We start from the raw sequence: 10,621 nt of genomic DNA on the forward strand, positions 1-10,621 counted from the left end.
CAAGAGAAGAGATACCTAACCATGAGATCTTTGTGATTTAAAGTTTTGACATGCATTACCTCTGCACTTAGATTTGAATATCAATTAAAAAAAATTAAAAATTAAAAATACAGTAACATATTTTGTTCTAATCACATTCTAGATTATAGATATAAAAAAAATTTTTTTTGCATTAATGTGGAAAACAGAAAGTGTCTGGTTTACACCGTCACAAGTAATAGCCTATCAACGCTGGGGGTGCTGTGTACAGGGTCACATAAATAAATACAGAAGATCAACAATAGACTGATTTAGTGTAACAAATGAAGTGCTGAGGCCTGTGTGATGTGAAAAATGAAAGTGTTGAACCTGTGTGATTGGAAATAAATGCAAGTGAAAGCATGTCAGTCATACATAGGCCGCCTGCAAAACTGTGACAGTGTGTACCTGGTGTGGCACGTGCGTGGAATGGATGGGCCACTTGTAATGACAAACCCTAATTGTCTAGAAGGTGTTTTCAAGAGCCTTGAGTTAGACATAGAAATGTTTCTGTTTCACAGCAGCAGCAGAAGGAAGTCAAGGAGTTTTACAAATATTGTCCAGGATGATGTTTAATTACAATAAAATAAACCTGAGGCTGTGATGAGGTTTGCTATATGATCAGTCTCCTGTATTTAATCAATGGAATTTTTGATGGTCCTAAAAGCCGGTCCAAAGAAACTGACTCCCAACTACAAATGTGTTCCAGAAAAAAAGTATTAAACTGCGACTAATTCAGTTAAATAAGTTCATGATAAAACACATTTCACTTAAAATCATGACAACAACCAGTGATTTATTGTGTTTTATCTAATCTTCCTTTTTAGTGTTCCCGAATCCTGCTTTACACAGATTATTAATTCTCCATATATTAGTTATATGAACATCAACATTACCGCACTAGTTTGTAGATTTTCTCTTTTTATAGTTTAAATGCTACTACTGGGCTATCACATCTAAACTGGAACTGGAACAAACTTCAGTATTGGCAGAACAGAGCAGCACGATGAGCACTCCTCTTTCAAATGAGAGTACTAGTGATAAGCTACAGATAAAATGGCACGCTGGTTTAACAAGAAGAAAACTGGATTGCCTAACTTTGTTTAGAATGTAGTTTTAAACAACTTCACAATTTGTATTTTTTTATGGAAGCAATTTTTTTGGTTGATAAGTGAAATTTGACCTGCTGCTGGTGCTACATGAAAAATGAGGGGACCTATAAATATCATACAATGTCCTTAACAGGTTAGTGCATCTGGCAAAACTGTGACAGTGTGTAGCTGGTGTGTACCTGTGGAATGAATGGGCCACGTGTAATGACGTGCAAGACAAATACAAAATTTGGTGCCAATACATACAGTAGAGTAGATGTTGAGATATTTCACTGAATAAGTGAGAAGTCTGATCTACTAGTGGTAATACAGGAAAAGTCTAATTATCAGAGTTTATCCTCTGAGGAGCATGAATGTTCTGTACAAAACTTAAAGACATCCGTCCAATATAGGTGTGAGATTAGGGGTGTTGTTGCACATTTCTCAGCGCAGTATTTACCTCCGTGTTTTGATGATGAGTCACCCTGATGGATGACTTACATACTTTCACTTTCATTTATTTCCATTCTCACAGGTTTGACACCATTCTTGTTACACTAAATAAGTCTATTGTTGATATTCTATTTTTATTTCACAAAAGAAATTTATGTTTCCACGCCTGGTTTGTCCAGTGTAGCTATATGTTTCGTCTGATCCACCTGAAGGTTGCGTTAACAGGTGTCATAATGATAATATAATGTTAATAATAATAAAAATAATTTCAAAAATAATAAAAATATTAACATTAAATTAAGTATGTTTAAGTCTCCTTAAGGAATTACATAAAACCATTTTATTCAAATTTATATATATAAAGAAAAATGAATAAATGAGTCAAATAAGTGCATTTACAGGATAAATTAAACAAACCTTCAGTTAAGCTAGAGACGCCAATTATGGTGCAAATTCCTTCCACCTTATTTTTTCACCATACATTCAAATAGATGTTGAGCTATTTCAACTGAATAAGTAAAACGTCTGATCTGATGTAGTCATTAGAGTTTATCCTCTGAGGAGCATGCATTTCTGAATAAAATTTCAGATCTCTTCTAGAAAGTCTGGACGTGGTGTCAGTGTTGCTAACATGTCTAAAAACATCCACCGTTTCTGATTAGCAGACTGCAGCTCTGGCTCATCTGGTTCTGTCTATAGCATCAACCTGGTGCAAATTCCCTCGCCCAATATTTTTTTTTTATCCAATTGTTTTTTTTTGTTCAGTTTATTTGTCTTTTTCCTTGTTGAAACTGATAAAATATTAATTTACACAATAAAAACTAAAACGTGTAAGCTTCATGGATGTAAATATGTTTAATTCTATAGCCATCATAACATCAAGCAGTAAAACAAGCGACCAAAGCTCTGACACTATTAGCTGCTGTGAACCGAACCATTTCTATGTTTCTTGAGGGTTCTTAGAAACCACTTCCAGACAATTAAACATTATTTGTCATTACATGTGCTCCATCCATTCCACAAGTGCACACCAGCTATATTTGTTTTGTCAGAAGGCCCATGTATGACTGACATACTTTCACTTTCATTTCTTTACAGTTACAGGTTAAATCAAAACAAAAGCAAAACACAAGACACATTATTATTTTCTCTCTAAAATGTATCAGGTTCAGTATTGAGGAATGGCATGCTTCTTATCAAATGCAAGATATTTTATGTTTTGTTCAGGTTCAATGCTGCTTTTGCTTTGCAGTCATATGATGTGTTCACATTATCATGGGAAAAACTGCTTTCCTGTGCATCCACACGTCGTTTGACTCTTCTGACTCATTATGATCTGCTGCTAGCAACAGTAGCATTGTACTAAATGAAGGTGGTAAATACTGCAGCTGAGAGATATACCCTTTGTTTAACTGTGATGTTAATATGTCTATAGATGAAATCCTTGAAGCTTACATTTAGACGTCAGTTTATTTTTGTACTTAATATTTAGATACTTCCAACGAAGAAAAGAGACAAATAAACTTAACCAAAAACATTGGATGAAAAAATGTGAGGAGTACAAATTTGCACACATTGCCGTTCTCTAGAGACACTGACTGTTCAGTCTTTGAGTGGCCAGATGAGCCAGAGCAAGGGCCCTCCTGATTATGTTTTCCTGCTTCTTCCAAGTTCCCATTAAATCCTGTCAACCAGACTCCTGAGCTGAAGCAGTACTAAATGTCTTAGTTTGTGTTAATTTGATTAAACACAACTTTATTAAGATATTCTCATACGAAGGAATGAGAAGAAATAATGAACTAGTTTTCACCAAGGGACTTCCGCAAGACATGACCAGATAACTATAGCTAAAGGCCATATGCAGGACCACCTTAGTTTATATTGACTTTGATGCTGCAAATGACTGGGTGCATCTGAGGAGTTTGCCACTTTAACTGTTTGTTGTCAAGCCGTTCAACATGAAGTGTTGGAACCACAACCCCATAACGTGCCGTGTCTGTGTTTTGCTTTCAGCATCCACTCAGCCGCTGTCATTTTCCAGTGTAAGATCATTTATAGAGCTGTGTTAGTAGTCTTTTGACCACGTGGGGGCAGAATTGCTCCAACACAAGCTGACAAACCAGCAGTGCTGAGGTATTAGTGCCTTTAAAGTCATTAAACCTCCAAATATAACTGATTTTTTAAGCATGTAGGTGCTGTAGAACAAACAACTAACATCGCTTGTAAGTTGATATTGAGAACTTTGGACAAAGCAGACAACTGCCCCTGGTCACAGGGTTGGAACCCCAGGACCCAAAAAGCCCCAGGTTTACTTTAAATGAAATGGCTGAATTTGAACCATTAAAAAGCAAAATATTCTTCATCACTGAAGCTTGTGACCCCTGGTTTTGTAGAGGGGCGTGTGGTTGTCCGGTTTTATTTTTATTTTGGCTGTTTATTTTTTATACCATTATTATTTTGAATTGTATTTTGATCATGTGTCGCCTATATATTATTAAATAACATCACTTGGACTTACTATACAATTAGAAGTCTTTAATAAAATATTAATTGTTTCAAGTTTTTTAATTGGCTTGAGAAAGACAAAGACAATATTAGTAACTCTGATAATGCACAGAAGTCAGCAAAAGATTTCACAGTTTTGACACATGAATTCAGAAATAAATCAAAAGCATCTTTATATGACAAAAGCAGAATCTAAGATTCAAATGTGGCCCTCCACCCAGTAAACAGGACTACTATCGCTCAATATATCAAACATGGCTGAACACTCTAAACTACAACTGAATTTAAGTTAGAAACACGATATGATCTGAATATAGACTTAAATTACAGAAGTGAATAAGTATTACAAATCTTTAAAACTGGAAAACCGAATGGTGTGACACTATTTTACTTAACTTATGTGTGTCGGGTATTCATTAAAAAAACACAATGATTTCACATGGTTAAAGACAAGCCAGGAGCTGCCACCAGTACTGAATGCATTCTCATATGGAGATGGTTTGTACTGGTGGCACCTGTCTCCGGTCAGGTGACGGTCGCAGGTGAGAGTGTACAGGATCTCGAAGCCGCCTCTCTTGGCTGGGCAGGTGAATCTGTGTGTCCCCTGCCTCAGGGTCCTTGTACATGACCCCAGACGGTCGTCTCTGCCCAGTCTTCATCCCAGACTTCAACCTTCAGACCCAAGTGTGTGTCCACCTTCATAAACAAATCAGTGAAAGCTAAATGAAAATAATATCAAAACATACTATATATACTCACAGTCAGTTTACACAACCTTAGATTTATGCATTTTTACAAAATGCTTGTTGCCTTTGTTAAATATGTTTTCACAACTAATCACATCAAACCATGGACAAACATGGCTAGCTGACATCTGATGTTTCATAAGCGGGAATATACAAAGTACTTTATGAATGAATATTCAGTAACTGAACAGTGTGGAAAGTGGAAAGGCCAAAAGTCCTCACTAAGACCAGGAAAGTGGTTCACATCCCTCCAGTTTTCAGAGCCGACCTTCAGATTATCATGTTAGTTCATACAGCACTGAATGGTTTGGGGTCAGATACATTTCTATCTGTTGCTCTGTTGTGACCCATCCAGACTCCTCATATCATCTGGACAGGTCAAAGGAAGCAGCATTCAGTTTCTATGCTCTACAAACCTGGAACAAACTCCCGAAAACTCTGCCTCAACTCACACTTTTCTGTTTGCTGCTGCATTTTATTAAGTTAGACGTTTTAGCTTCGGTTTTTATATACACTTAAATCCAATTAACGTAACGTAAAATCACTAAATCTCTCATTTACAAAACAAATTTAATTCCAGTTTTGATTTTGATTTCTTTCACTGTCAGAAATCTGGAAGCTGCTGTGTGAGAAGAAGATTAACACTGACCTTGCCCAGATCATAACGTGCGTTCCAGCGAGGGCTGTTTTGATCTGATCATACGGGTCTGCGGTAGATGAGCCACACATTTACTATGTGAAACCAGTAGACCCACTCTGTACCAATAAAAGCACACATCTAAAATCCCCTCCTGTCATCTAGTGCACAGCTGCTTGTCCACAGGGTATCAATGTAGGCTGGGGAAGATCAAGACTGTTCTGCTACCATCAAAAGTACTGCAGCAAAGTCCTACAGAACCATGGGCATTCTCCTTGTTCAGCTCTGGACTCCACAGGCATTACACAGAGGTGTTAGGAGGCAAGGTTGGGTTGGGGAGTTTGCACTCATCCAGGAACGATCCGTGGGCTACCGAAATTGGCTCTGAAAACCCCTCAGGGAGTCACCTGATGTTTGTTCGGTACTCCCTGAAACCCACTGTACGAGCTGTGCCAACACGACAAAAAATAAGGACTGAAGGTTCGCCGATAGCCTCGCCATAGAGCAGTACTTAAAAGACCACGGCATCAAGAGCTCAACAACACAACCGTACTGTGGCTGGCATGACCCTAACCTGGATTCCAGCTGCTGTCCTAAACAGGCCTCGAAGGGAAGACTGGTGGTGACCATCGTCCGAGCCTGGGGACTGAAAGGAGATAGATGGGGCAGGACTGAGGGGTGCGTAGAGAACAAGTCGAGATACAGAGAGATGGCACAGTGAATGTGATGCATCAAACACAAATATTGATACAGGTATTTTCCTTTCCATTTCACAGATATGCTAAGATGTGGTACGGCTCCATCTACCGCAAGACCCGTATGATCAGATCAAACAGCCCTCGCTGGAACGCACGTTATGATCTGGGCAAGGTCAGTGTTAATCTTCTTCTCACACAGCAGCTTCCAGATTTCTGACAGTGAAAGAAATCAAAATCAAAACTGGAATTAAATTTGTTTTGTAAATGAGAGATTTAGTGATTTTACGTTACGTTAAATTGGATTTAAGTGTATAATAAAACCGAAGCTAAAACGTCTAACTTAATAAAATGCAGCAGCAAACAGAAAAGTGTGAGTTGAGGCAGAGTTTTCTGGGAGTTTGTTCCAGGTTTGTAGAGCATAGAAACTGAATGCTGCTTCCTTTGACCTGTCACAGATGATATGAGGAGTCTGGATGGGTCACAACAGAGCAACAGATTAGAAATGTATCTGACCCCAAACCATTCAGTGCTGTATGAACTAACATGATAATCTGAAGGTCGGCTCTGAAAACTGGAGGGATGTGAACCACTTTCCTGGTCTTAGTGAGGACTTTTGGCCTTTCCACTTTCCACACTGTTCAGTTACTGAATATTCATTCATAAAGTACTTTGTATATTCCCGCTTATGAAACATCAGATGTCAGCTAGCCATGTTTGTCTCATGGTTTGATGTGATTAGTTGTGAAAACATATTTAACAAAGGCAACAAGCATTTTGTAAAAATGCATAAATCTAAGGTTGTGTAAACTGACTGTGGGATATATAGTATGTTTTGATATTATTTTCATTTAGCTTTCACTGATTTGTTTATGAAGGTGGACACACACTTGGGTCTGAAGGTTGAAGTCTGGGATGAAGACTGGGGCAGAGACGACCGTCTGGGGTCATGTACAAGGACCCTGAGGCAGGGGACACACAGATTCACCTGCCCAGCCAAGAGAGGCGGCTTCGAGATCCTGTACACTCTCACCTGCGACCGCCACCTGACCGGAGACAGGTGCCACCAGTACAAACCATCTCGGTACTGAGGAATGCATTCTGGGTGGCACGCTCACACAGGTTTTAAGTAAAATGAGTGTCACACCATTCGGTTTCCAGTTTTAAAGATTTGGTAATACTTATTCACTTCTGTAATTTAAGTCTATATTCAGCATCATATGTGTTTCTCAACTTAAATTCAGTTGTAGTTTAGTGTTCAGCCATGTTTGATTATTGGAGCGATAGTAGTCCTGTTTACTGGGTGGAGGGGCCACATTTGAATCTTAGATTCTGCTTTTGTCATATAAAGATGCTTTTGATTATTTTCTGAATTCATGTGTCAAAACTGTGAAATCCTTCTGCTGACTTCTGTGCATTATCAGAGTTACTATATTTGTCTTGTCTTTCTCAAGCCAATAAAAACACTGAAACATATTAAGTATTTTTTAAAGATCTTTAAACTAATTTGTATTAGTAAGTCCAAGTTCATGTTATTTAATAATATATAGGCGACACATGATCACAATACAAATTCAAATAATAATGGTATAAAAATAAACAGCCAAAAATAAAAAATAAAACCGGACACACCGCCCCTCTACAAAACCAGGGTCACAAGCTTCAGTGATGAAGATTGATTTTGCTTTTTAATGGTTCAAATTCAGCCATTTCATTTAAAGTGAACCTGGGGCTTTTTGGGTCTCTGGGGTTCCTAACCCTGTGACCAGGGGCAGTTGTCTGCTTTGTCCAAGTTCTCAATATCAACTTAAAATGCGATGTTAGTGTTGTTTCTACAGCACCTACATGCTTAAAAAAATCATTTATTTGGAGGTTTAATGACTTTAGAAGGCACTAATACCTCAGCACTGCTGGTTTGTCAGCTTGTGTTGGAGCAATTCTGCCCCCACGTGGTCAAAAGACTACTAACACAGCTCTATAAATGATCTTACACTGGAAAATGACAGCGGCTGAGGGATGCTGAAGCAAAACACAGACACGCCCAGTTATGGGGTTGTGGTTTCCAACACTTCATGTTGAAGGCTAGACAACAAACTAGTTAAAGTGGCAAACTCCTCAGATGCCCCAGTCATTTGCAGCATCAAAGTACAATATAAACTAAGGTGAGTCCTGCATTAGGCCTGTTAGCTATAGTTATCTGGTCATGTCTTGCGGAAGATCCCTTGGTGAAAAACTAGTTTCATTATTTCTGTTCTCATTTCCTTCGTATGAGAATATTCTTAAATAAAGTTGTGTTTAATCAAATTAACACAAACTAAGACATTTAGTACTGCTTCAGCTCAGAAGGTCTGGTTGACAGGATTTAATGGGAACTTGGAAGAAGCAGGAAACATAATCAGGAGGGCCCTTGCTCTGGCTCATCTGGCTCAAAGCTGAACAGTCAGTGTCTAGAGACGTCAATGTGGTGCAAATTTGCTCACTCACATTTTTTTCATCCAATTGTTTTTGTTAAGTTTATTTGTCTTTTTCTTGTTGGAAGTGATAAAACATTAATACAAAATAAACTGACGTGTAAGCTTCAAGGATTTCATTCTATAGACATATTAACATCACAGTAAAACAAGGGGTATATCTCTCAGCGCAGTATTTACCACTTCATTTAGTACAATGCTACTGTTGCTAGCAGAAGATCATAATGAGTCAGAGAGTCAAACGGTGTTGGATGCACAGGAAAGCAGTTTTTCCCATGATAATGTGAACACATCATATGACTGCAAAGCAAAGCAGCACTGAACTGAACAAAACATAAAATATCTTGCATTTGACAAGAAGGCATGGCCATTCCTCAATACTGAACCTGATACATTTTAGAGAGAAAATAATAATGTGTCTTGTGTTTTGCTTTTTGTTTTGATTTAACCTGTAACTGTAAAGAAATGAAAGTGAAAGTATGTCAGTCATACATGGGCCTTCTGACAAAACAAGATATAGCTGGTGTGCACTTGTGGAATGGATGGAGCACATGTAATGACAAATAATGTTTAATTGTCTGGAAGTGGTTTCTAAGAACCCTCGAAGTAAACATAGAAATGGTTCGGTTCACAGCAGCTAATAGTGTCAGAGCTTTGGTCGCTTGTTTTACTGCTGTGATGTTATGATGGCTATAGAATTAAACATATTTACATCCATGAAGCTTACACGTTTTAGTTTTTATTGTGTATTAATATTTTATCAGTTTCAACAAGAAAAAGACAAATAAACTGAACAAAAAAACAATTGGATAAAAAAAAAATATGGGCGAGGGAATTTGCACCAGGTTGATGTCTATAGACAGAACCAGATGAGCCAGAGCTGTAGTCTGCTAATCAGAAACGGTGGATGTTTTTAGACATGTTAGCAACACTGACACCACGTCCAGACTTTCTAGATGGATCTGAAATTTTATTCAGAAATGCATGCTCCTCAGAGGATAAACTCTAATGACTACATCAGATCAGACGTTTTACTTATTCAGTGAAATAGCTCAACATCTATTTAATGTATGTGAAAAATAAGGGTGAAGGAATTTGCACCATATTGGCGTCTCTAGCTAACTGAAGGTTTGTTTAATTTATCCTGTAAATGCACTTATTTGACTCATTTATTCATTTTTCTTTATATATATAAATTTGAATAAAATGGTTTTATGTAATTCCTTAAGGAGACTTAAACATACTTAATTTAATGTTAATATTTTTTATTATTTTTGAAATTATTTTTATTATTATTAACATTATTATTATCATTATGACACCTGTTAACGCAACCTTCAGGTGGATCAGACGAAAATATTAGCTACACTGGACAAACCAGGCGTGGAAACATAAATTTCTTTTGTGAAATAAAAATAGAATATCAACAATAGACTTATTTAGTGTAACAAGAATGGTGTCAAACCTGTGAGAATGGAAATAAATGAAAGTGAAAGTATGTAAGTCATCCATCAGGGTGACTCATCATCAAAACACGGAGGTAAATACTGCGCTGAGAAATGTGCAACAACACCCCTAATCTCAACACCTATATTGGACGGATGTCTTTTAAGTTTTGTACAGACATTCATGCTCCTCAGAGGATAAACTCTGATAATTAGACTTTTCCTGTATTACCACTAGTAGATCAGACTTCTCACTTATTCAGTGAAATATCTCAACATCTACTCTACTGTATGTATTGGCACCAAATTTTGTATTTGTCTTGCACGTCATTACACGTGGCCCCATTCATTCCACAGGTACACACCAGCTACACACTGTCACAGTTTTGCCAGATGCACTAACCTGTTAAGGGACATTGTATTGATATTTATAGGTCCCTCATTTTTCATGTAGCACCAGCAGCAGGTCAAACTTTTCACTTATCAACCAAAAAAATTGCTTCCATAAAAAATACAGATTGTGAAGTTGTTTTAAAACTACATTTCTAAACAAAGTTAGG

The 10,621-nt window shown here is 37.5% G+C and overlaps 1 protein-coding gene across 1 annotated transcript; it reads left to right on the forward strand.

Moving 5' to 3' along the window:
- Positions 1-5,969: 5,969 nt before the first annotated feature.
- LOC111216536 (perforin-1-like) lies at positions 5,970-7,236 on the forward strand. The gene is made up of 3 exons (XM_022738063.1): positions 5,970-6,128; positions 6,227-6,320; positions 7,024-7,236. The coding sequence occupies exons 2-3, from the start codon at positions 6,237-6,239 to the stop codon at positions 7,234-7,236; spliced, it is 297 nt and encodes a 98-aa protein (XP_022593784.1). The 5' UTR covers positions 5,970-6,128; positions 6,227-6,236.
- The last annotated feature ends 3,385 nt before the right edge of the window (positions 7,237-10,621 follow it).

Source organism: Seriola dumerili, unplaced genomic scaffold, assembly GCF_002260705.1.
Source record: "Seriola dumerili isolate Sdu_G_001 unplaced genomic scaffold, Sdu_1.0 BDQW01000035.1, whole genome shotgun sequence".
Classification (NCBI taxonomy): domain Eukaryota; kingdom Metazoa; phylum Chordata; class Actinopteri; order Carangiformes; family Carangidae; genus Seriola; species Seriola dumerili.

What these genes read in the sequence shown, in the direction of transcription:
- LOC111216536 (XM_022738063.1), top strand. Translation starts at nt 6,237, where the DNA reads ATGTGGTACGGCTCCATCTACCGCAAGACCCGTATGATCAGATCAAAC. An exon ending in CACGTTATGATCTGGGCAAG is followed by an intron (nt 6,321 to 7,023) that starts GTCAGTGTTAAT and finishes TTGTTTATGAAG; the next exon opens with GTGGACACACACTTGGGTCT.